General features: G+C 35.4%; 1 protein-coding gene and 1 non-coding gene across 4 annotated transcripts in view; one reads left to right on the forward strand and one right to left on the reverse strand.

Annotated features, from left to right (window-relative positions):
* The window catches only part of BRD10 (bromodomain containing 10), a 96,854-nt gene extending 68,982 nt beyond the window's left edge, over positions 1 to 27,872 (reverse strand). The window contains exons 1-2 of one of the 3 annotated variants that reach the window (XM_024734255.1): positions 27,406 to 27,872; positions 415 to 615 (exon numbers count right to left, since the gene is read on the reverse strand). In XM_024734255.1, coding sequence (XP_024590023.1) covers positions 415 to 615; positions 27,406 to 27,815 — 611 coding nt within the window. In that variant the 5' untranslated portion in view covers positions 27,816 to 27,872. Of the gene's footprint in view, positions 1 to 414; positions 616 to 27,154; positions 27,255 to 27,405 lie in introns of those variants that run through there. The other 2 variants (XM_024734257.1, XM_024734256.1) reach the window with 2 other exon arrangements.
* Positions 6,962 to 7,033, forward strand: TRNAE-UUC (transfer RNA glutamic acid (anticodon UUC)). The gene has a single exon. It is a non-coding gene; the product is annotated as a tRNA-Glu (tRNA).
* Positions 27,873 to 27,887: the final 15 nt, after the last annotated feature.

Here is a 27,887-nt window from a genome sequence, read left to right on the forward strand (position 1 = left end):
ATTTTGAACTACACAGTCTCTGGAGTTTCTCCTAATTTTAAACTTTAAAGGTCTGTGATTCTATTCTAAAGCTCTATGAATCTACATAAAATTCCTCTCATTTAAAATTTATAATTCATTTAAGACTACTTTCAGAAATCTAGAAAGCACCCTGAAATCTTTCATACAAATTATTTTTGTATAGCTTCAAAGTAATTTGGTTTAAATTTTAAAACTGTATTTTGAAACAGATATCATTGTGATATTTCAGTACTAACTCATACGTAGTTGAGAATGCATTTTGGGACACTATTAAAATGGGCCCAGAAATTTGATATGGGCACACAAAAGTTATACAACTACTCTTTGAAATGTAGTTCCTGAAAATTTGAACAACATGAAACTCAACTTTTTTTTTTTTTTTTTAGCATTTACCTTTTTTCTTCTTTTGCTCTCAGCTGTTCTTCCTGTCTCAAAACTTGAACCATTACAGATTCAAAAACTCCACTTGTCAAGCCTGCCAAACTTCGTGGTGTTGACCGGCGCCTTGTTGAAGTACATGCAGTTCCCTTCTCATCCTCCAATCCATAATAGCCTCTAGATGTAACTGCTATCGTTGTCTTTTCTCTCAAGTGCCTTGGAGAAGAATAAGTCAATTCACAGGTCAAATCTTCTGGGTAAGCAATAAACCCCCTTAACCAGCATCTTAAGAAGAATCCTTTTTGCTAACTACATAAAAATTTAGTTAAACCTTGCTTAGCTATGTTTCAGATTTTTATCCTCCCTACATAATTTCTAATTTTCCTTACTCATGTCATAAAGTCAGTCTGAGTGATAGTCTCTTCCCTACATTAAAAAAATATAAAATTGAAGCACTAAAATTAAGAATTAAAGATCTCTTTAATGAAAAAATTTTATTGTTTGCAAAATTAAATGTAGCTTATCTTTACATCTCTTCATATATTTCATACTACTATATCATTACTATGGAAAAATATACAATCACACAAAAACATTTTGGGAGAGAAAATTTATGATATATAAACACTTTGCAGTAATTATAAACAAATGAAGCACTACAATATATAATTTTAAGTTGTAAGCATTACAATATATAATTGTAAATTTAGAAACCTTCTTACTAAACTATAAAAAGAACCTAGGAATCCTGATTTCCTCTTCAACCTCACCACAAATGTCTCCCTACCCTATGATATTTATTATTACACTAAGATACTAGTCTAATGCTTAAAGGATGAAAAATTTTCTTAGCAGTTTGCTTAATTATCCATAAATCGTCTTAATGAATTTGGATTAAAACTATTTACACTGAAGAAAGAAATATTAATCTTATAAAATTTTAAGTCTAGAATAAAAACTGAATCCTGAATTTATGAGTTAATTGTAAATCTATATGAGTTAATCGTAAAAAGCACCAGGGAAAATATCTGCTGTTCTACCTCTGCAAAACATCCCAGAGCCTCTGAAGGCTTTGTACATGTTGTTTCTACAATGGTAAAATCAAGTCAATCTTAAAGTAAGCATTCAATATGCTGGATAAGAATCTATGTAAATTAAAATTTGACCCTGTAGTCATATTTTCCTGCTTTCCTATAGGCACAGGCTTTCTGTAATATAAAATAAGCTAAAGGTTCACCGAAACATAAACCTTTATGGCATGAAATATAATCAAACTCCTGCCCATCTTGGACTATATTTACAATGGTTTATTACTCTAAGTTAGAGTAACTTTATAACAATCTTACTCTCAGGCCATCTAGGTCCCATGAATAGTATGACTGCAAGGTTCTACTGAACTGTGGCACTATTATGTGTTTTCTTTATTATGAGATAACATTTTAACTAATTCAGCTTTAGGCAGGGCATAAACTTTTAAACTGGTTTTCTAGTAATGCTAAAGAACTTGAGCTAATCTATCCATACTGTTTCAGGCTGTGATCTTTTAAGCACAACAGCATACATCTATATAGTGGCTAACTGGCTGGGTGTAAGGAATGTGGGCCCAAGGAAAATAAACTGGCAATAACAGATACTGAATGGCTATACCTGGGTTCATTTTGGCATAGTGTTCACACTGGCAAACTAACTAGTTTTGTAATTTTAATTATTTCCTCATCGATACTAATGGAAAGGAACATTAATGGACAATATTACACCGAAATGTGATGACATGTCAGAGGTTACACGGTATGTAGAGCACTGGGGATAAGGAGAGTTGAGGGAAATATAAGTCATATGGCTTATAAACTGTCATGTAAACAAGTCAGAAACTAAATTTTACCCTTTAACTTCAGTCTTATAAGTAGAGATGGTGAAGTTATAAACTACTTTTTTAAACAGTATTTTCTCATAACAAAGAGGAATTAATATCCTTTATTACTCATCAGAAATAAGAATTTATAAGTTTTGATATTTATCATTCATAATCCAAATACAAAGAAAACGATGATGCTTCTCTTGTATCAATACATAAAGATGAAAGGGTCTAAGGAAAAGAATTCTCATACATTAGTGGGTATGTAAAATTGGCACAGCCTTCTTGGAAGTCAATTTGGTAATAATCATTAAGATTTAATGTGCACACATCCTTTGACCCATCATGCTTCTAGGAATTTACCCTATAGACATATATCCACAACTGTGAGCAATAACACACACACACAAAGTATTGTTTGTCATTCAAAAAGAACAATCTGGAAACAAATGTCCTTCGATAGGAGACAGGTTAAATAAAGTCATGTACATCACAACATGCAATACCATGATCCATTAAAAGCAACAGGTAAATCTGTATGTACTCACTATAAAAGATGTCCACATTACACTGCTGAATGTAAAGAAGTTGTTTTGGGGTAAAATATATTTTTTTACCCCAAAAGGAATTATATACAAGTAAATGTAAACATACATATGGCATCCAGTAGTGTGTGCTTGTGTACATGTTCAAACTCTCACCTAGATTACTTCAATCTCTTTGTGACACGTCTCCTGACTTCTACTCTGATCTCCCTCCAGTCTATCCTTCAAGCTGCAACCCAGGTAATCCTTTTAAAAAGCCAATCAAATTATGTCATTGCCCTGCTCTGTCTCTTCCAAAGCCTTCCAGTTATACTTAAAATACCATGCAAAGTTCTGATGGCTTACAAGAGTTAGTATGATATGGCCCTCATCTACCTCTTCAGACCCTATTTTCTGTAACTCTGACCTTAGCTTTTTGTGTTCTGGCCACAAAAGTCTTGTTATTCTCAGTCACACCAACATCTGCTTTGCACTTGATCGCTCTCCTGTAAGGCACTTTCCCCCCAGATATTTGTATGGCTAGGCACTATCACTTCATTCAAATCTGTATTCAAATATCACCATATTTGAGAGGACCTTCCTGATTTCACAGAGAAAATGGTAGTTTTAAAGAATCCTGTAAAGGATTCCCTGTCATTCTCTATTGTTTTACTCTGGTTTCTTTTTCTTCATGTTACTTATCATATATTATCTATTTATTTGGTAATTATCCATATCCTCACCAGAATGAAAGCTCCAGGAGGATAAGCACTTTGTTTTGTTAATGGCTGTTATTACCTTCAGAGCCTCAAACTGTGGTATATAGATATAGTATTTGGAAGGATACAAGCCAAACCATTTATTTTTCATTTTAAATTTACACACATAAAGTTGAAAAATTCTACTCATCTATTTTGTCCACAGTAAAAGAACACTGATTAAACATTTGTTACTAACTAGTACTTGAGTTTTCATACATCAGAGAATAAAAGGCAATAAAATAAGATGAAAATAAGTCTCACCTCCAAATAAGAATTGTCAGATAATCAGCAATCAAATAATACACTAAAATAACTCCCCCTTCCCAAAATTCAAGTTTTCCTTCCTATTAGGAAAATTATTCCATGAAATCAGTCTGACAGTACTTTGAAAATAACAGATTGCTAACTATAAGCAAAAGCTAAGCAATAATTATGGTTGATTCACTGAGTTTTATAGTTACCCTTTTTCTTTTTTTTTTCCCCTCACAAAGAAAGCATGAAAAGGTCTTTTCTGTGGTGTTGATGCATTCCAAGTTTCAGAATTCAGAGGTGCAATTTTGTTCAAAATTATTAAAATAAGTATTAAGGTGGAAGTAAACTAATATTAAGTTTTACTTAAGGTTAATATTTGGACTGACCCTCTACTATAAAAAGACGATTGGAAAGGTTTCCGCTATTACATGATTTTACATTACCAAAACAATGTAGAAGTGTCACCTATAAAAAGTTTATCTGTCCACTTAAAAGTTGGAAACAGAATCATCTAATGTGCTTTAAAATGTTCCAAATGAAGAGTTTCAGTCACTTTTTAAACCCATTTACTTAAAAAAATATTAAAATGCAATATAGCCCTCAGGGTCCTGACAAGAAAGAGATAATACTCAAAAGGAGGTGATGTTTAATGAAGACACCATTTACAAATGTGCAGGTAAGGTTAAGGGAAACTAGGAAGGGATGGTGAAGCACTCGTGGACTAGCTAGAGAGATTATCACTCTAGGCTCAACAGGGAAAGGGGAGGGAATAGTTACTAGAACCAAGAAGCTGTCATTGTAGAGGAGGGCCACACGATGATGATGATGCAGTTACTGAAGCCCAGCAAAGAAGAAGCTGTTAGAATAAATATCCCTACCTCTCTGTCAGTGCCTCCAACTGACTGAACCCAATCAGAAGCCAGAAAACAAGGCAGACCAGTTATAACAGTCCTTAAGAGATCAGCTTCCTGGGGCACAGAGCATAGAGCACAAGGGTGGAGAATAGATTTGAAGGTGCAAATGAAGATTATCCAGCACAACAGGAACTTAGTATTCGTTTTCAAGAGCAACTAACTGAAATTAGGAAAGGCAGAACTTTTTTTGGTGGATTTCAACAAAAACTTTTGCATGTTTGATAGATAAGCATCATTATGTAGTCAGCCCAGCCTGTCATGCACTTTTTCCATCTGGATTTGTGTATCTTTATGAGCTCTGAACTACAACAGTCTTTAAAACCAAGTACCAAAATAAACTCAACTTAAAACAAGCCTTTTAGATAACTCTACAGCCAATTATTAAACCAAGATTTTCAAAACTAATGAAGTATAAAAACGCCCTCACCAAAAATAACTTTTCATAACATTAATATTATTTAAAAAATTTTAAAATATACTTAATCTCTCATTTCCAGGATCTAGTTTAATATATTGTGATACGTTTTATAATATATAAAGCATAATAGTACAGAAGAACCTATATATGATTTATAAATAAATATGCATACAATAGGGGTACATATTCAAAACCTTTTCTGCTTGAGAAGCCAAATCATAAAAGTTTGGCGACCACTCCTCTCATCTCCAGCTTATATATGATACCCCTAACAGTTTTGGAACAAAGAAGTCTTCATCCACAACAAAGGAAAAGAAAAAAAGCATTTATCACAGATTGTTAAACTTATTTCCTACTTGATCTTCTTTACTTTCTATTCTCCCAATTGTTACTCTTATTCCCCTTGCATTTTAAACTCATCTTCATCCAGACCTCCAGTCCCTTGTTTGGTTCCTTTATTTGCTCTCACATAATTCAGCCTCTTTCAGCTATTCATATAGATAACTAAGTTGGGAACCATCATATATGACTAACCTCTTCTATCTCATCTCTCTTGACCAATTTATCTTTCTGTTTCAGGCACCCTATCTCTCTCTTGCATCTCAGCTAAAAAGGTCCTTCACGCCTGTATCTCCACTACTAAGCACTGTAGGAGAAATAAAATCACCACCTGGTAGTTTATTGTCTAACTGTAACCTAAACTGGGCTCGCCTAAGATTACTTCTTTGAAGGAAGTCAACTCCCTCTTTGGTTCTCCATAACAGCAACTTCAAATGTCATCATTATTCAAAAACTTCACCTCACTATCCATCATCATATAGCAGTTGACTTTGCTTATTACTTATTTCACAGAGAAAATGGTAGTTTTAAAGAAAGAGCTCGATTAACTTCCTGATTCTCAAAAAACAAAATTATCCGAAGCTAAACAAAATGTATCTGCACTTTGAGTTGCAGTGAAAAAAGTGTCTCTTATCAAAAACTAATCCTGCAGTAGGTTTTCAGAATTTTTACTTCATTAACTATCCCCTGGATCTTCAGCCTCTACCTGCTAGTTGCCTTTAGCATATAAACATGTCCAAGTTTTTATTAAAAACAAACCATTCCCCTTGAGAAGAGCCACATCTAAACCTTGGTCCATTTCACCTTTCATTCACACCTCAAACTGTCATTTGCCTGTACCTACTCTATTGAAATCCCTCTTCCCAAATGACCTCCTAGTTATGAAATTCAAGTGATATTTTTCATTTCTTATTCACTCAACCTCTGTATACCATCTGATTACTCTTTTATCCAGACCTTAAACTGGACTTTGCAGAAAGAACAGTTTTAGATAGGTAGGAAAGAGTGGAAAAGAAATACTAATTAAGAAGAAAAATATTCATTCATATTATTCAAATTCGTTCATTCAAAATATTTACTGAGCAACAGGGATTCAGCAGTGAACATGCTGACAGTTCGCATATATTTGGGTTGAAACAATGGTGACACCACTGAAAAAAATGTTAAAGTTGAAAAGAAAAATATGAAAATTGGGAAGGAGACCTGGGTTAGAAATACACTTAGTTTCTAACATTTTGATATAACACTTGCACAACCAGCTAGGAAAGTTCTATGGACAGAAATATGAAGCTAAAACAAAAGGAAAGCCTCAAGATATCGATTTGAGAGTCTTAGAAAGTCATAAAAAAGAGTCTCTCCACAGAGGAATAAATATAGGGAGATATGACCTAAAGGCATAACTTTAGGGATTATCCATAATTATAAAGAAAAACATAGCAAAAGAAGAGGAAGACTCAAAAGACAACAGTTTAAGTTAAGAAACAGCACTATAAGGGAATTCCCTGATGGTCCAGTGGTTAGGACTCAGCGCTTTCACTGCAGTGGCCCAGGTTCGATCCCTGGCCGGGGAACTAAGATCCCACAAGCCACATGGCATGGCCAAAAAAAAAAAAAGAAGAAACATCACAATAACAACCAAAGGAGAAAAGTTTTAAGTATCAAGTGATCTAAACTATTTAGTTCTCCAGATAGATGGAAAAAGTACTAAGTAAAAACCAAGGATTAAGCAAGAAGGCATTCATTAGTATGGAAAACTAATAAGGGAATAATTACAAAGAACCTTGTAAGTTAAAAAATCTTTCAGTTAAAAAATCTTTCAAAGTCTTTGTTCATACCTGAAGTGGCACCAAATAAGTGACATAATTTCCCTAAATAACAACCAAAGACCACCATAACTAATTTTTTGAAAACCAAACATTCTGCTTAGAATAAATTTCCATTTCTTGATTTTGCCTTTCTAATTTAAGGAAGGGACAAAGGTAAATGTAAAGTTTTTATTTACATAGGAAGGATACTTGAGAAGTGCCTTACCAACCTCAACAACTCTGATAAGCATTTTTAGTAAGTTAGGGCTGTTCTGTTGAACATTTTACTACCACTACAGCTAATCCTTACCATATAGAAGCAGTCATGAGTTTTCAGTACAGGCAGAACAGAGGGCTCCCTAGGTCCTTTCATATAGTCTGGTTATGTTCATGTTCCCTAGAAGATACTAAAGCTGTGACAAGTCTGCAAAGTGGGCAGGTAGATAGCTTGGCTTCCTTTTCTTGGCTAACTCCTCTAAATATCTGCCAAGTACTGATGAGGATTTAAAGTAGAACACTGTAAATTCAAGATACTTTCAGATGTGACACAGACACAAAGAGGAAAGATGGGAAAGCTGGGGCGAGTCTTGCCTCTACCTACTTGAAATAAGAGGTCATAAAAAACAGATGTAGGCACCTAACAAGAGCTGAAGACTTAACTGAAATTAGGAGGATGTGGCAAGTGTACATTATGGTGTTCACAGAAAATAAGCAATGCTACCAACCTCTTTCTTTATTGTGCATTTCAAGAATGGAAAGAATGTCATTCTTATTCCACACAAACTACTAATTCCTGCTGTTCTCTCACGTTTTTAATTTAAAAATGAATATTTTATTTTCCCCTCCTTTATTGAGATATAATTGACATAAACCACTGTGTAAGTTTAATGTGTACAATGTGTTGATTTGATACACATATATTTTGCAACATTATTACCACCACAGGGTTAGCTAACACCTCCACTGGGTCACATAACTAAAAACAAACATTTTAAGAATTCATTTCTGAATTATATCTTTCTTCTGATTAAATTATCACCTTGTGCTCTGGGTTTTGCAAGGTCCAGCATGGGTTACAGGACCCTCTATCTGGTCCTGTTGCTGTCATTCCATCACTCACTCACTCCACAAACTTTTACTGAGCACCTCTGGGTGCCAGGCTCTGCTTTGGGTACTGGGGATTCAGAAGACAGTGGTCTTTGTCTTCCAGGTACTTTCTGCTCTCTTGCATTTTCCAGCCATGCTGAAATGATGGAGATGATTTCCTTATCCAGATGTGCTGCTTGGTATTGCACCTCTGCATCAGTCTCTCTGTTCTTTCTTCCCCTTATCATCTGGTGAGCTCCCTTCCTTTCTTCAAAATCCAAGTCAGATCTCTCCCTCCGTGGAGACGTCTCTATCTTTGACAATAATCATTCAACTCCATCTCATTGTGGTTCCTTCTTTATGTCTTTAGCAGTAGAAGATCCTTTCTGGTAGGTTCCAGTCTTTTTCACTGATGGTTGTTCTGCGAATAGTTTGATTTTGGTGTGCTCATGACAGGAGGTGAGCTTAGGGTCTTTCTACTCTGCCATCTTGGCTGATCTCTCCATCTCCCAAATATTTCTTATGCCAAGTGACCAAAACATGGGTGGTGCAAATGCTGAGTCCACAATACTATTTTATACTATTAAAAAGTATTAAAAGTACCTTATGTAAAAACAAAAACATGAAAATTTCATTTCTGGAAAATTCAGAAAAAATCATTTGACAGAGGACTCATCCTACCAGATATTAAAGTGGATTTTAAAGTCACAGTAATAAATTTAATACAAGAAGTTGAATAGTTAGACATACCAACAGTAGTGGAGACAGTTCAAAAGTAGATCCAAATACACCAGGACTTTAATATATTACAAAAATGGTATACCAAAGCAATGGAAAAAAGTGATGCTGTGACAAGTAGCTGGATGTGAGAGAAAAATAAAGCTGGATTTCAACCTCACCCCTTGACCAAAACAAATTCCAGACAGATCCATGTATTTGTTCATTCATTCATTTATTCCTTTATTCAATATTAAATACACATAGATACTGAGACAGGTGTTGGCATCAACACTTACAGGCAAGATTCCTCCTTGCTGAGCTTACACGCTAGTAAGAAGACACACCAAAAAAGAGTAAAGAAATACATACACATACACATAAGTCTTAACTATAATATACTGTAAGTTCTGTGAAGAATAATTTCTCTGAGGAAAATGAGAGGAGGAGCCATCCATGACCAAAACAAACAAACAAAAATAAGCAAACAGAAACCCAAAGAAAACCCTGGGAATAAGAGTGTTCTAGATAAAACAAAAAGGAAGTATAAAGGTCCTGAGGTGAGAAATGGCTTGGTAGGTATATAAAGAACAGTAAGCCAAACTCCTTACTATAGCCTAAGTGCCAATGAAGTGCTTGATGCAGGGTTCTGACTTCTCAATGTACATTTTTTTTAAAGTTCACCATGGCTGCCAGGTAGAAAATGGACTCAAGGAGGAAAAAGCAGAAGCAGGAAAAACAAGTCAGGAAACTATAGCAGTATTTCAGGCAAGAGATGATAATAGTTTGTACTTAAGTGGTGACAGTGAAAAGAAATGGGCAAAATTTAAAATATACTTTAGAGGAAGAAAGCTCAGAAATGGTTGATATGCTTAACAAGAGAAATGAGTGAAAAGGAAGAATCAATTAAAAAATCATGTTTTTGGGCCACAGCAACTTCCCAGACAGTGGAGTCATTTGCTCAGAAGGTAAGAACAGGCTTAGAAAAGGAAAACAAAAGAACAAACCTAAAGTTCAGTTTTGAACATGTTAAAATTTGAATTGGCTAACTTTTATTCAACATAGTATTGGAAGTCCTTGTCACAGTAACCAAAAAATAAAAAGAAATAAAAGGAATCCAAATTGGAAAGAAATAAGTAAAACTGTCACTGGTGGCAGATGACATGATACTATACACAGAAAATCCCAAAGACACCAACAAAAACTACTAAAGTTCATCAATGAATTAAGTAAAGATGCAGAATACAAAATTAATATACAGAAATCTGTTGAGTTTCTATACACTAACAATGAACTATTGGAAAGAGAAATAAACAATCCCATTTTGCATCACATCAAAAAGAATAAAACACCTAGGAAAAAATCTAAGGAGGTAAAAGACCTGTACTTGGAAAACGATAAGACACTAATGAAAAAAACTGAAAATGACACAAAAAGATGGAAAGATATTTCATGTTCGGGGACTGGAAGAATTAATATTGCTAAAATGACCATACTACCCAAAGCAATCTACAGATTCAATGCAATCCCTATCAAAATACCAACAGCATTTTTCACAGAACTAGAACAAATAATTTGACAAATTGTATGGAAACGCAAAGACACTGGAAAGCCAAAGCAATCTTGAGAGAGAAGAACAGAGCTGGAGGTATCAGGCTCCCTGACTTCAGACTATATTACAAAGCTACAGTAATCAAAACAGTATGGTACTAGCACAAAAACAGACACATAGATCAATGGAACAGAATAGAGAGCCCAGAAATAAACCCACACACTTATGGTTAATTAATCTACGACAAATGAGGTAAGAATATGTAACGGGGAAAAGACAGTCTCTTCAATAAGTGGTCCTGGAAGGAAATGGACAGCTTACCTGTAAAATAATGAAATTAGAATATTTTCTTATACCATATACAAAAATAAACTCAAAATGTATTAAAGAACTAAATGTAGGACCTCCCTAGTGTTCCAGTGGCTAAGACTCTGCTCTCTCAAAGCAGGGGGCCTGGGTTCGATCCCTGGTCAGGGAACTAAATCCCACATGCTGCAACTAAGGGTTCACTTGCTGCAACTAAAGATCCCACATGCCACGACTAAAAAAAAAAAAAGATCCCGCATGCTGCAACTAAAGATCCCACGTGGCACAACGAAGATCCTGCACATGGCAACAAAGATTCCACATGCTGCAACTAAGACCCAACGCAGCCAAATAATAAATAATAAAAGAACTAAATGTAAGGTGGAAAACCATAAAACTACCAGAAGAAAACAGGGGCAGAACACTCTTTGACATAATTCATAGCAATATTTTTAATATTTCCTTTCCTATAGCAATAGTTCCTTTCCAATATTTCCTTTCCTAAAGCAAAGGAAACAAATGCAAAACATAAAAAAAGGGACCTAACTAAACTTAATAGCTTTTGCACAGCAAAGGAAACCACCAATAAAGTGAAAAGACAACCTACTAAATGGGAGGAAATATTTATAAATATTATGACTGATAAGGGGTTAATATCCAAAATATGTAAACTGCTCATACAACTCAATATCAAAAAAACAACCCAATTAAAAAACGGGCAGAAGACCTGAATACACTTTTTTCTAAATAATACATACAGATGGCCAACAGGCACATGAAAAGATGCTCAATGTTGCTAATCATCAGAGAAATGGAAATCAAAATCACAGTGAGATATCATCGTACATGTCAGAATGGCTATTATCAAAAAGGCCACAAATAACAAATGCTGGTGAGGATGTGGAGCAAAGGGAACCCTTGTACATCATTGGTGGGAATGTAAATTGGTGCAAGTATGGAATACAGTATGGAGTTCCTCAAAAAACTAAAAATAGAACTACCATATGATCCAGCAATTTCACTCCTAGGTATAGATCCAAAGAAACTGAAAACACTAATTTGGAAAGATACATGCATCCCAATGTTCATAGCAGCATTATTTATAATCACCAAGATATGGAAGCAACCTAAGTGTCCATCAACAGATGGGTGGATAAAAAAGATATGGTGTACATATATATACACAACAGAATACTTAGCCATAAAAAAGAATGAAATTTCATCATCTGCAACAACAAAGATGGGACCTGGAGAGTATTATGCTTAGTGAAATAAGTCACACAGGGAAAGACAATTACTGTATGATATCACTTATATGTGAAATCTAAAAAATAAATGAATGAATATAACAAAACAAAAACAGACTCACAGACATAGAAAACAAACTAATGTTTACCAGTGGGGACAGGGGATTAACAGGTACAAACTACTATGTATACAATAAATAAGCTACAAGGATATACTGTACAACACAGGAAATATAGCCAATATTTTATAATAGATTTAAATGAAATATAATCTATAAAAATTTTTTATCAGTATGTTGTACACCTGAAACTAGTATTGTAAACCAACTTACACCTCAATTAAAAAATAAAGCTCACACAAACAGAAAAGAACCCCCCAAAACAAAAAACTGAGACACCCAGTTGAATACAAGAAACTAGTGACAGTCGTAGCCTATTTTACTAGGGGACCAGAAAAATGTAGAGGAGACATTTTTATTGTAATACTTCTTGTATTGTTTAACTTTTTGCCACTAAGATGTGTACACATTATTTTGTAAATTAATAAACTACCAATAAGACAAATACTAATCACTGGATTGCGAAGCAAAGTCCACGTACATTAGTTACACTATTTCCTTCAGATTTTCACAGTTGTTATACTTTATATGCATACTTATTTTCAATAATTTATACTGCAAATACATACTGTCAATCCCACCACCACAAGTATCTAAATGTTCCCTCCACCTTGAAATCTTTAATGATCCTATTCTCCCCAGTCTCTCTTTCAGGTAGAAGGCTCCTTTCTCTCAATCCCTTCAACTCTTGCTCATAAGCAGCAAGCACTGTGATTAAGCACCTGGGCTCTGGAGCCAAACAGTCTGGATTCAAATCCAGCTTCTGCCACTAATTTGTTTGGGCAAATTAATTTTTCTGTGTCTCATTTCTTCATTTGTAAAACAGGTTATGTAAATCATTAATTACTTCAAGAGTTGTGGGGATTAAATAAGTTAATACAGATAAAGCCTTTCAAACAGAGTAACATAGGATAGCATTTAATAAGGCAGCCAAAACAGGCTATCTCTACTCCCTGCTCTTAATTGGCAACTTAATCATAAGTACTGTTGAAAAGGATAGTTATAAAGTAACGAAAACATTAGGAACTAATGTGTGTGACTGGAAACATTTTTAAATAGTTTTAAGGTATATTCTTACTATAAATCTCACAAACTCATCATGCCATGACTGATGGCTTCAACCTATTTCTTAATGAGTTAGGCAAATTTTTTGTAAAAAGTCTTGTCATTTTTTTTGTTGTTGGTAGCCAAACAAAGCACTAGATAGCTAATCCACATGGCAAAAAATAAATTTCTTACAAGAAAAAACTACAGGGTCAAACAAAAAAAAAAACCAAAACCATCATTACAGGGTCCTACCGTTGCTATCCCGTTCGTGTATAGTTTTCCATGTAACAATATTCACACACAACAATCAAGTAACAAGTAAAATCAAATCTAGTAAGTGATAAGCAGAATATGTGGCAAAATATATAAACTATAAGTGGAAAATCCGTATTTTGTATTGAATTTGTGTGTGTATATGAAAGTAAATGATACATATGTATACAGATGAGATAAAGAAGGCTAACAAGTGATATCTGATGGGAGAGGTGATTTTTATTTTTTGACATATTCCTATTTTTTTTAAATCTTCTTCAAAGAGCATGTACTGAATAGAATGCTTAGCAGAGTATTTAGCATATAGAAAGAAATGAATAAATGTTAACTCTTAGTAAAAAAGGACTTAAACTGCTAATAAAAAATTAAAATAGATCTCAGTTATCTTATCATTTACACACTTGCCATAAAACTTAAAAAAAAGACTTGATTTCAATTTCACTACCAACCAAATTCCCTACCATGGAATTAGTAAGTAGAGGAACTTACTAATGTACTGGCAATTGTATCATAATCAGGGATTCAGATAAACTGGAGGATATAAATGGTTCTGTGGATCACCATGAAATAATGTCATATTTAATATATTAAAATGTTTCTACCATCTTTTATTTAGCATGTTATGATATTTATTTTAAGATGATGTTCTTATAAGTATCTATCTGTTAAAAATACAGGTTTGGGGGCTTCCCTGGTGGCGCAGTGGTTGAGAATCTGCCTGCCAATGCAGGGGACACGGGTTCGAGCCCTGGTCTGGGAAGATCCCACATGCTGCGGAGCAACTGGGCCCGTGAGCCACAACTACTGAGCCTGCGTGCCACAACTACTGAGCCTGCGCATCTGGAGCCTGTGCTCCACAACAAGAGAGGCCACGACGGTGAGAGGCCCGCGCACTGTGATGAAGAGTGGCCCCCGCTCACCGCAACTAGAGAAAGCCCTCGCACAGAAACGAAGACCCAACTCAGCCAATAAATAAATAAATAAATTTATAAAAAAAAAAAAATACAGGTTTGGGTCTATAAAAACCAAGCTGTCAAATTAAGCACAACCAGCTGATATTATCAATATGTATTTGCAATTTATTAATTATATTTGTCCTATTCATTTTTTTGGTTACTGGTAAACAAAGTTGTAGAAAATAACTTGGAAGATATAGTACCTTAAATTGGTAAAATTCTGTATTTAACGTAATTTTTTTCCTCTGAGAACTGTAAGAAGACTGAAATTATCCAATTAAAGAAACAAAACTAAGTCCAACTCAAATTATTTATTTACATATTTAAATCTAGTGTATTATCTAAATTATTTGGCAAAAGAAAATACTGTCTGTCTCTTCTTCCTAGCTTTTCAAGATCAATAAAACTAAAAGCTGGTTCTTTGAGAAGATAAACAAAATTGATAAACCATTAGCCAGACTCATGAAGAAAAACAGGGAGAAGACTCAAGTGAATAAGATTAGAAATGAAAAAGGAGAAGTTACAAAGACACTGCAAATACAAAGCATCCTAAGAGACTACTATAAGCAACTCTATGCCAATAAAATGGACAACCTGGAAGAAATGGACAAATTCTTAGAAAGGTATAACCTTCCAAGACTGAACCAGGAAGAAATAGAAAATATGAACAGACCAATCACAAGTAATGAAATTGAAACTGTGATTAAAAAATCTTCCAAAAAACAGAAGTCCAGGACCAGATGGCTTCACAGGTGAATTCTATCAAACATTTAGACAAGAGCTAACAACCATCTTTCTCAAACTCTTCCAAAAATTGCAGAGGAAGGATCACTCCCAAACTCATTCTATGAGGCTACCATCACCCTTATACCAAAACCAGACAAAGGTACTACAAAAAAAGAAAATTACAGACCAATATCACTGATGAATATAGATGCAAAAATCCTCAACAAAATACTAGCAAACAGAATCCAGCAACACATTAAAAGGATCATACACCATGATCAAGTGGGATTTATCCCAGGGATGCAAGGATTCTTCAATATACGCAAATCAATAAAACCAAAATTCAAAAAGACACATGCACCCCAGTGTTCATTGCAGCACTCTTTACAATAGCCAGGTCATGGAAGACCTAAGACCTAAGACCTAAATGCCCTTCGACAGACGAATGGATAAAGAAGATGTGGTACATATATACAATGGAATATTACTCAGCCATAAAAAGGAACGAAATTGGGTCATTTGTAGAGATGTGGATGGACCTAGAGACTGTCATATAGAGTGAAGTAAGTCAGAAAGCAAAGAACAAATATCATATATTAACGCATATATGTGGAACCTAGAAAAATGGTACAGATGAACTGGTTTGCAGGGCTGAAATTGAGACACAGAAATAGAGAACAAACGTATTGACACCAAGGGGGGAAAGTGGCGGGGGGTGGGGGGGTGTTGAATTGGGAGATTGGGATTGACAGGTATACACTGATGTGTATAAAATGGATGACTAATTTTAAAAAAACATATCTTTTCAGATACATTTCTATATAATCTGCTAAGAGAAGCAAAATAAAAAATTAAAATTAAGAAAGGTGAAAATTAAGGGATGGGAAAAATCAAATTGACGTTAGTTTTCTCTTCTAATTCATCTCATCTATGTGTTCCTTGTAACTCTCTAGCTTGAAAGCTTGAAATTTAATAAGTCACTAAAATGGAATATCATATTCTTTAATAGCACAGCATATTAGGCCCTCTATGATCTGGCTCCATAAGCTGGTCCTTCCACTCACAGCTGTCATTACTTTTCTATATATAACTAGCACTCTAGCCAAACTAAACTACTGACCATTCCCTAGCTATATACAGTGATTTTTTGCCTTTGCACTTTTGAATATGCTATTCTTGTTGCCTGGAATGACCTCTACATCAACTTAGTTTATCAACTCCTGTCTTTCCGTTTTCATCTCGAATACCTCTACACTGCCTATCAAATAATAAGCACTGTAAATATATGTTTAATATAAGGAACAGTACCTGTCTTACTACATTAACCATACACTACCTTCTATTATGCTTTTAAATACTGTACCCATCCCTTAAGAGAGGATATGGTATCTGAATTCAACCCAATTAATACATACTGAGTTTCTCTGCACTTGAAGAGCTTATTTCTAGAAACACAGAAATGCGTAAGAAAATCTTAAACTTTGGTGAGGCAAACAGATAACTTCAATATCATGGTATTCAAAAACTTCAATACAAATCATACGAATACAAAAAGTGGGTTAAGAACAGAAGAATATAACCAAGCTGAAAAGAAGAGGGGGGAAGAAATGTGCAAAGTTTTCCTGAGGAGATGACTGCTGAGTCTTTTAAAAACAAGCAGCAATTCTGACTTGATATAACCGAATATTTATTTGATTTTTATTAGCTCATTTATTTCATTAGTTCAAGAATTACCAAACAACTACCATCATAATACAGATAGACAGACACATCACTACCATAAATTTTTTAAGTGCTATAACCAAATGCAAAACAAAGAATCACGGAATACAGTGAAAAAAGCAATTAATTCTGTATCAGGCTTCATAGAGGAAGTAAAATCTAAGCTGAGCCTCAGAAAATAATTAGGATTTCACTAGACATAGAAAAAAGAAACAGACAAGTAGACAAGAAGGCACTCCAGATGTTTTGAAATTGCTCTGAATTTGATGAAGTTAACAGCCAATGACTGTAAATGAAATTCTAGAGAAAGCCAATGTCTAGTTCAACACAAGTGTCACTGGCAAAACCAGAATTAAACTCACTTTACTCACAAAGTTAAGACATGTTCAGTACAGTAAGCCATATATTAATTCTTTCAGAGTTCTAGAATACCAAGGGAGCTATTTCCAGGACATTTTTCCTCTTAATTTAATGCAGAGCAAAACTATTACTTAATAAAGTCTCTTTGAACACCTCATAGAATAAACACAGGCATAACATAAGAATATTTATCTTCAGGTACTATTCAAATTCTGTTATTTCTGTTAAAGGCCTAATTTTTCCTTCAATTAACTGGAATTTTCTCTAACCAAACATCATCATAATTTATTGGATGTTTGTTAATTCTGTGGTTTAAAACTATGGTTCTTAAGCTTTTTTTGGCTCTGTGCTCCTCTGCTGACCTAATAAAGTTCTGTACCCTCTCCCTAGAAGAACTAAAATGTAGGCACCTGCGCATACTCCCACACACACTTTGGCATACTGTATGGAGTAGGGGATGTTTTAGAACTCTAATTAAAAACTTTAAACTTTATAAAGGCTTGAACTCATACTGAACTATAAAAGAGAAACACAAAATTTAAAAATCAACCAAAAGACTATGAGGTCAATTAGTATATTACTCTGCCTGATATAGTGCAGAGCAATGCTATGAGAGCTAACCTTGGATCTCCTTTCATTGCTCCCCCAAATCAAATGAGAAACACAAAGAACAGCATTATTATCCACAGCTGATATATGATATAAGATCATACAAATAGGTTTACATGAATAAAAGCGACGGGAATAGTCTTAGGTCTTTAACTTAAGGCTTTTTAAAATTTTGGTACTATTTAACACATTAGCCCTATGTAACAGGGATTTCTCATAGAATACTTTAACATAATTCTAAATTAAAATAGAGATTGCTCTGTGTCATAGTCTATGACAAACACATGACTTCCAAGGTCTTTCCATTCTTTAGTAGCATGCCTCCTCACCCCTCCCCCAACACTATCCCTCACTTGTTACCACTTACTTCTAAGCTGTATTCCACATGAAGACATGAATATATGAATCTGCTTCTTAATTCTCTCCTACCTTCCCTTCATTCTATAACCCAAAATACAAAGCTAATAAATGTTGACAAGTATAAAAGCAGTGATAAAAAAATACTCCAATGAGAGAAAAAATTTTAATTCTGATGGGAAATCAATCATGAAACAGTGTTACTATATCCTGAAGTATCACTCCTAGAACTTTATTGTACATAAAAATCATTTATGGAGTTTATTAAAAGTGTAGCTTCCTAATCCCCACCCTGAGATTCTAAGTTAACAGATTTAAATATGCTATTCTGGGATCAAGGAATCTGCCTTTAACACAATTCTTACACTGGTGATCTGGGAAACACCTTTTGAGAGACAAGCCCCAAACACTTTTGAAAATGACCTGAAGACCTTATAACCACTTAATTCTAAATCAACATTTATAGAAGTCAAACAGCAACAAACCAAGCAGAAAAAGTCCCTGCCCTTATAGATTTTATATTCTAGTGAAAGAGAAGAAAAAGATATATAAATCATATTGTATGTGAGGTTGAAATAAATGCTATGAAAGAAAACAAAGAAGGTTAAGACAGAGGGAAAGCCTTGCAGATAAGGCAGCAACAACAGAAGAAAGGAGGGAACCAGGAAACTAGTTTATCTGTGAGAAGAGAGCCAAATTTAAACCTGCTTTTCCTCAAGCACAAGTATTCAAGAGAGATATAAAATGTTTTCAGGGGCTTCCCGGTGGCACAGTGGTTAAGAATCTGCCTGCCAATGCAGGGGACACAGGTTCAAGCCCTGGCCCAGGAAGATCCCACATGCCGCAGAGAAACTAAGCCCGTGCACCCCAACTACTGAGCCTGTGCTCTAGAGCCCACAAGCCACAACTACTGGGCCCGTGTGCCACAACTACTGAAGCCCGCATGCCCCACAACAAAGGGTAGCCCCCACTCGCCCCTACCAGAAAGTCTGCGCACAGCAACGAAGACCCAATGCAGCCAAAAAAAAAATAAATTAAAAATTAAAAAGAAAAAAATGTTTTCAATTTTGTTTACTGTTTATATTCTAATATTTTTATCTTCCAATTTTAATAATTCGTATGTTAAAAATTGGGCTTGTGGGCTAACATGGAAACAATCTATAACTATTTCTAAGGGAAAACATTTCTATGTAATAAGTTTTTGAGATGATTTCTCTTCTCAGCACAAAATGAAATGGATTTGTTCTTATTTTTAGAACAAACATGAGAATAGACCCTGAATTCACCAGGAATTGTATATTTAGCAATTATATCCTTTACTGTATCCTTTACTGTATTTGATAGGCAATCTACTATTGAAATTGAAAAGCAGTTTAAAGACATAAAGCATGAAATGCCACAGGGAAAATCCAGTATTCTACCTGCATGCACATTTTGTAAGAGAGATTTTCTTTCTGATCTCAACTTCAAAAAGCTGAGAATGCACACCATTATCATAAAAGTCAATGTACTAGGCTAGTATAGATTGTAAAACTGGAACAAAACTGTTTACCTTTAAAGCTTTTGCAAACCCAAACTGTAGTTATTATAAACTGGGATGTTACCATTTGAAGAAATGGTATCTAGCAGATGAGATGTATCTGAAAGAGAAAGGGGGCTATCTTTTGGAAATAGAAGATCCACAAAACACTTCGTCTGCTAAATAGCAACTCAAACACTTTCTGCATTATATCTTGGCAATGTTTTTTCACTGATTCTAATTTAGAAGGCTTAAACTCCCACAAAAGAGCAATATTAGTAAAGTAGTACTTATAAAGTATAGCAAGAGGTAAATAGTTTTACCTTAAACTGGTTTATCTCAATCTGTATTCTCATCTTTTTTTTTTTTTTTATCTTTTAGAGGGATGCCTAGACAGAAATGAAAAGGTCTAAATCCCCAGATGTACTAACATTTGAAGAGATATAAAAGAAACTATCAGAGAGTTATTTTTGTCTGAAGGTACATTCAGATGGCTCTACTCAAAAGCTTTAAATATGAAAGTTTGGGGTGAGTTCTTAGCACTAGCTATTCCAACCCTTTAAAACTGCACTTACAGAATCTGTAGATTTTAAGTTTTGAATGGTATTATAAAAAATAACAACAGTAACACATGGTCATTGTAGAAAAAAAGTAGAAAGTGGAAGGGAAAATTAATCATCCACAGCTGTACCACCCAGTTACAACATTTAACATGACTGTACTGCCTTAAAACTTTGATGATACATATTTTTAACCCAATTTTTATTCAAAGTTGTAAATACTAATTGCCTTTAAATAAAATCTTTTATTAACTATAAAAGTAATATGCTTATTATAGAAAATCTAGGACATAACAGAAAATTAAAAGAAGAAAATGAAAAATACCCAGGATCTTTCTACTTAGCAATAACCACTATTAATACTTCATTGGTCTTCCTAAGTCTTTTTGCAAAGTGTACATGCTTAATATCCTGACTCTTTTTTTGCGGTACTCGGGCGTCTCACTGTTGTGGCCTCTCCCGTTGCGGAGTGCAGGCTCCGGACGCGCAGGCTCAGCGGCCATGGCTCACGGGCCCAGCCGCTCCGCGGCATGTGGGATCTTCCCGGACCGGGGCACGAACCCATGTTCCCTGCATCAGCAGGCGGACTCTCAACCACTGCGCCACCAGGGAAGCCCGTATCCTGACTTCTAAGCACGATTAATTTTGTAACACTCACGGGTCCCGGGTGGAAGATGATATAACAAAGGGCTTGGTTATATATAATACTACCACTGGGGTTTATTAGTGTTTCCCATTAAAAAAAAAAAAAAAAAAAAACAACGACTTCAAGTAATTTAATATATATTTTAAAGATTCATATTATTATCGAAGTTCCTTGAAAATGAAAACAGCTATTATTTGTTCTCTAATCCTGTGGAGAGAGCCTAGAGAGGAATTGAAAACTAAAACACAAATATGAAAAGGACCTAATCTTCTCTCCAAAAACATGATTTCTTTTCCCTGCTCTAATTTTTTTCTTAGAAATAAAAATAAATACAAGGGCACAAATACAATGAGAAACGAACTTTAAGGCAAAACACACTACAATCTATTAGGGCATTTTTACTGTATTAGATCTAAATCATTTCCAAATTATTATTTTCAAATGGAACAAAATCTCCTAAAATACTAAAGTCTGTAAGTTTACTATATTCCAACTAACACCTTTTATTTATTCCAGAATAAACTCTTTTCAGCTTCTTTAACAGCCTCTTCTCAATTAAGTATTTCAGTTTTTTTTTTTTTTTTTTTTTTTTTTTTTTACACCAGGGAAGCCCCAGTATTTCAGTTTTTAATACACATTATACACACTTCAATCATATTTTTCTAATCTTTCCAAATTTAAGATAAGTCAATCCTTACACAAAGTTCTGCCTTTGGTCCCCTTGTTTTTTTTACTAGACTCTGTCCTAGGCAATCTCATTCCCTCCCATTTCTTCAACCATCATCCTTCTGCAGGTTAATTCCTCATTAAACACCTCTAATCTAGCTCTAGTCACTCTGCTGAGCTCCATATTCCGCCTTCTAATTATTCTGAGCTGCACATCTTCAAATGCATGCTCCTCTCACATTCCCTCGGCATCACCATCACCTGGGCTCAAATTTATTTTGGCCCTCATCCTCTCCATCACACCCACATCCAATAGCTTGCCATTATACCACTTCTACTTGCTGAATTTACTTCTCTTGTATCCTTATTTATTATTTGTTTCTACTGCTTATTACCTCTTGATGGTATTAACTCCAGAGCCCTTTAATTGGTTTCCTTTCTCCATTCTCTCTCCTTCCATTTCAGCCTTCAAACCTCAAAATACTAGTAAAATCATGTCACTCCCTTAGCTAAAACCCGTGATGAATCTACACTGTCTACATTCTAAATTCCTTAGCAAGCAAACAAGGTCCTCCATAATTAGTCCCAGCTTACCTTTCTAGACTTATCTGCCATGACAGTACCTCATCATCCTACACTCTAACCAACCACTGGGTATAAACTATTCCTCTGGAATACACTGTACTCTCCTGCTTCCATACATGTAATTGTTTACCTACCACCTTGAAGTAAGGGATAAAGTCATGTCTATCATTGTAACTACAGGGCTTTACATACTACTTATCATAGCATAGGTCAAATAATTGTTTAATGAACTCCTCAACGTCACCTATCAATAGTCTACTCACCTTCCAAAATTATTACCTCTAGAATAAAATCTAATAAAATATTTTTCAATGCCAACTTCCCCACCTCCCCAGAGTAGTTGATCCCTCCTCTGCACTCTCCTAACACTCTATAATAAAGCTTATCACAGTAGTCCTCAGAGTATGCACGCTTAGAATATACAGCTGATCCCTGAACAACAGGAGTTTTAACTGCGTGAGTCCACTTATACGCGGATCTTTTTCAATAGTAAATACTATATAGCACTACAGGATCCTCAGCTGGTTGAATCCGCGGATGCAGAACCCCAGATAGGGAGGAACCAAGTATACAGACAGCCTACGGAGGGCCAAGTTAGACACAGATTTTTGACTGCATCGAAATCAAGCTATACCATCAAAAATCCAAAAGTGATTATGTTCTCCTTGTTCGTAGGGAGAAAAACCTTAGGTACTAGATAGAATCTCGTCAATTAAGGGTTTCCTTCCATAATTTGTTTTAAGCCTTTTGTATCCCCTAGCAAAAAATCATACAACTAAATATATCAATATTTCAGGATATTCTGAAAGCAGTCCCATGACTTCCAGGTGTTCTGACAATGGAACAAGTTTGAAAATCAGTTTTAACACATTTTACATTTTACCATAACTGTGTATGTACCCTTTTTTAAACTTCTTGGGCCAGGAATTGTCCCTTAAGTCATAGAACAAAGCAGGTGCTCAATAAATGTCTTGTTAGTTGAAATCCTTCATCCTTTCATCACTGCACTTAAAACATTTTCTGAACCTTCTTAAATAGCACTTTTTGCTTTTTGAAGAATGGCAACTATAATAAATAGAACTACGTGGAGTATCAAGCTCTAACATTCTATAGTTCTGCACAAGAAGCAAATCCAGATTCTATTACCAAAGGGCCCCAATTTTTAGATTTACATTAAAAAGACAGAATTACAGAATCCAGTGGGGATGGGGGAGTTGGACTACTAGGGAGTAAGAAGTACCTTGTTAAAATTCCCAATTACTTTCTGGATTTTGATCTTAATTGAGAATAAACACGTCAACAAATTTCAAATTTAACTGAAGAGGAGATTAAAATCAGTGTACAAAATCCATTTGTATTTCAATTACTGCTTGTATTTGGAAACCTCTATTTTTAAATTTTTGAGGCTTCATGATGATGCTTTTGTACGCTCATGCCCAACTAAAAAGCAATTACAAAACTAAATAATCTTTAGCTGTATTTTAAGAAAGCCTTTTTTTTTAACAGCCCATTACATGTACCACTTTTTAACAACTTAATTCAGAAATCAACTGTAATTTTAACAAGGATATATAATATTCAAGCTTATTTTCACCAAAATATTATTTTCAATGGCCAAAATTAAAATTTCAAGTTCAGCACTACTGGGGTCACTGGCACATCGATGCCTCTTCTATAACTACAAGCTTTTAAAACTACATAGCAAAATTCTTAAAGCTTTCAAAAATATTTTAAAATTTAAAAGCTTTCAAAAATATAATTTAAAATTCAGAAGAGGCAAAAATTCTTATTAGACATAACTTCCCAACTATTAAGTATTTTCTATTCATTTCCACTTAGTAGCTGATTTTCTCCCTATTTCTAATGCTAATTGTTATTTCTCTCAGTTGCCCCAAATACATGAATGAGATCCCTTCTAAAATACAACTCTGAGACGAAGTATGCTAAGTCTTAGCCCTAGTTCTATCACAAATATTATATATAAAACATATTGCTAAATATCACTTATATTAAATATGATCAAATTATAAATCTTTTATAGATCATACACATGTAGTCCTATTATAACACCACAAAAAGCAGACCAAAATATTTAGAAATTTTAACAGGATAAAACAAAAGTAGAATATACTAAAGTTGTGATATTTTCTTCCCTCTCCCCAACTGGTCATCCTGCATACCTCCTAGAGAGCAGACACTACCCTGGAGAGACCATACTGTAGCCAGACGAAGTACCTGTAGTACCCAGAAACACTATGCTGTTCGATGCCTTGCATTCACTGTAGTTCAGCATTCTGGAATGCCCCTCTCAAACCCTCCAAAAAAAATCCAGAAGCAATCTTCAACTTCGTTAAGAATCAGTTCAAGTATAAACTTCTCTATACCTTTTAACTCCATTATAGAATCATCATCTTTTGAAAAGCATCTGTTTCCCTACTCAACTATACACCACTGAAGAGTAGGGAACTTCTCTTTTGATATCAGGGCTCTGAATGTCCAACTCTGGCAGATACATATTTGTACAATCAACACTCTCATAGCACAGATGAAGAAACTGAGATTTAAGTTATACAATGTGCTCAAGGTACTAATGTTATTGGGTTGCTCTGTAATGATAATGTGGCACCCTCTATATCTAATGTATGTGATTTCTTGCTCACTAAAAGGCTCAGTAGTGTATGGAGCAGCTGTAAAATTCTCCTTACAGTAAATTTCAAAATAAGGGTTAATTCAATATCTTACAAACATATACTAGAAGACAAAAGAGAACAAATGATAATATCTAAGTGACTGTTTTTCATTACTAAAATACCATATACCACTTATTTATAAATAAGGTATCTGAGTCACCTATTTGCTGAAAATCATACTCATGTGCCCAGTCTATAGAATATTGTTCTGGAGCATCTATATTTACTAATTGCATACAAAACAGTTATAACCTATGGGTTTCTGAAAGTTGTGCCCACTCAAAGCATTTATTTAGTAATGATTCAGATTGCAGGCTAGTACAGAAAAAGAAATGATTTTCTAGCATCTACAAGTGTGGTTTGTCAAATCTGTTATTTACAAAATGTTTGTATACATCAAATACCAAAAAATTGAGGAAGTCAAATTTTTAATTATCTCTTTGAGACCATCACATTACTTTTTGCTCCTAAACTGCAAGAATTTTCTCTCTCTTGGACTAAGAACATCAGAAATACATTATTATGTTTATAAACAAAAGAATGTTTTAAGTTCTAAGTATGGATTCTATTAGATCATATGGGAATACAGTATTCTGAACATTAGTCACTAGGAATGATTCAAAGCATTCAGAAATTTACCTTTATGTGAAGAGAAACAGTCTCCCTGCTCTTTTGCAGGGCTTAAGAAACACTACATACAAAATGTTTCTGAAAACACCTGTAATTTATTCAAACCTATAAGCAACTTCTTAGCACTTTGATGCAGCCATTCTCCAGCCTCATTCTAAACACCCGTTTCCAATCTGTAAAACTAGATGCTTGGACTAGAACTCTATGGTTTCTTCCAGATCTAAAATCTTGTGACACCAATTTGGAAGATATTTTACTACTTAAAAATAATGACGTGTGAAAGGACTGTTTCTTATGTGAGTCATAACTATAAAACACTGTGGAGACAAGGGTAACGAACACACTACACAAATATAATGTCGCTAAATAAAATATTAAAAGTAATATACAAGACAAACTTGGGAATTATTCTATTACCAAATAATCCTACATTATGAATGGATTCAAGAAGAGGCTCCTTAGTTTAAATACAGCTGCCCTAATGAGTCAAGCGCTATGTTAACCATTGTTTTCAGTGAAAGAAGTCACTGATAGTCTCGAAAACAGCATATGGGAAGCCAGTGACAGATTAGATTGTTTTAAAATTACAGTTATAATCAAGGACCAAAAAATTAACACAACTTTTCAGGAGCTATTAGATAAAAGCTAGTACACTTCCCAGTTTCAGATATGAGAATATTCATTTTATTCAGCTACCACTACTAGTATTATAATGATTAAAACTTATCTTGGGCTAACTATATGGGACTGGCACTTTCGACTTTACATTTATTAATGCATTTAATCCTACAGCAACCCATTAATTAGGTACTGTCATTATGCCCATTTTACAGATGAAGAAACTGAGGCCAAAAAGGTAAAGTGACTTGTTCAAGTTCACTTCCACTAGTAAAGAGTCAAACAACTGGTTCACTTCAACCACGATTTCCAACAACATTCAATTATTTTTCTATTCCTGAAGAATTTCCGATAGAGAAATTAATTTGGCTCATTATCAATTACAGAATTATAAGTTAATACGTGTATTTTAGTAGCCTCCTGTGCTATATTATTTCCTCTTACGAAAGAAAAATAATTGACTCTGGATATATGGGTGGAGTATACCAAGAGCATCGTGCCATCTGAACTGCCTGTGACTTCTGGTAGAATAGATACCAATACCGAAACGTATTAAAAAGTTTGTGTTGATGCAAAACTTCAGTCTGCTCAGATGAAGTTGAGAAAAAAGACCAGGAGTACGCCACAGTAATTGTTAACCATTTAATTACACGCTATAAAATCTCCGATGGCCGACTTGAGCAGTAAAGTTATTATTTTAACAGTCTGAAATCACCCTTTTACACGAGCCAGAATTAATTTTCTAACGGTATTTCATTCCAAAAACGTTTAAAATTTTCTTGCCAAAACTGTCTAAAAGTTGCAGGTCCAACTTCCATCCCACTTAAACTTTTCCTCTCCCTACTCCTGTAATTCTTCCTACGGGCACCATTTCACTTTACTTCTAAAAACTTTACCTGCTCTTCGGCACTCGCGACTCGGCTTCCGTCTCAGATTCTTCACGTCTGGGCGTAGGGTTCTCTCAGCCCACACCCACCACACCCCTGCGGGCCCCCGCCCAGCGCTGCTCCTCCTCCCGGGGTTCTCCAGCACCGACTCAGCACCTATCAGCGACGCCCCCCGGCCCCTGGCCCAACCCATCCTCGGACACGTGCGAGGGTGTGTTTGTGTCAGCCCGTCAGTCCCGCCAGGGACGGGGCTCACTCACCGAGACAGAAGCGCCAACTTCTGCTCCAGCATCATCTCCAGCTTCTGGCCCTGTTTGGAGATCCAGTGGTCCACTCCATGCAGGCGGTAGCATGTCTCCAGCATCAACCTGAAGTCCGCCACGAACTCGGTGATGCCACCGTATTGGCCGCTGGAGAACTTCTCCTCCATCTTCAGCAGACACATGCCCGACCCGGGCTGCTGCCGGAGGGCGCGACTGCCCCGGCCCCCATTGCGCGGCCCCTCGGCCGCCGCCTCCTCCTCCCCAGTGGCAACGCCCCCCAAGGGCTGCAGGAAGGGGGAGGTGAGGCCTCGGTGCTTCTCCTGCAGAAACTCGCCCAGGATGCGGTAACCCTGCTGCAGCTCGTAGGTCAGCTCCTGCTCCTTGCAGACACCGCCCCCGACCACCATCGCCCCCTCCTCCTCCTGGTCGTCCGCGTCCTCCCTCGAAGAGGCACTCTTTCCTCGGGCCGGCCCTGAGGC

Source organism: Neophocaena asiaeorientalis, unplaced genomic scaffold, assembly GCF_003031525.2.
Source record: "Neophocaena asiaeorientalis asiaeorientalis breed wild unplaced genomic scaffold, Neophocaena_asiaeorientalis_V1.1 scaffold256, whole genome shotgun sequence".
Classification (NCBI taxonomy): domain Eukaryota; kingdom Metazoa; phylum Chordata; class Mammalia; order Artiodactyla; family Phocoenidae; genus Neophocaena; species Neophocaena asiaeorientalis.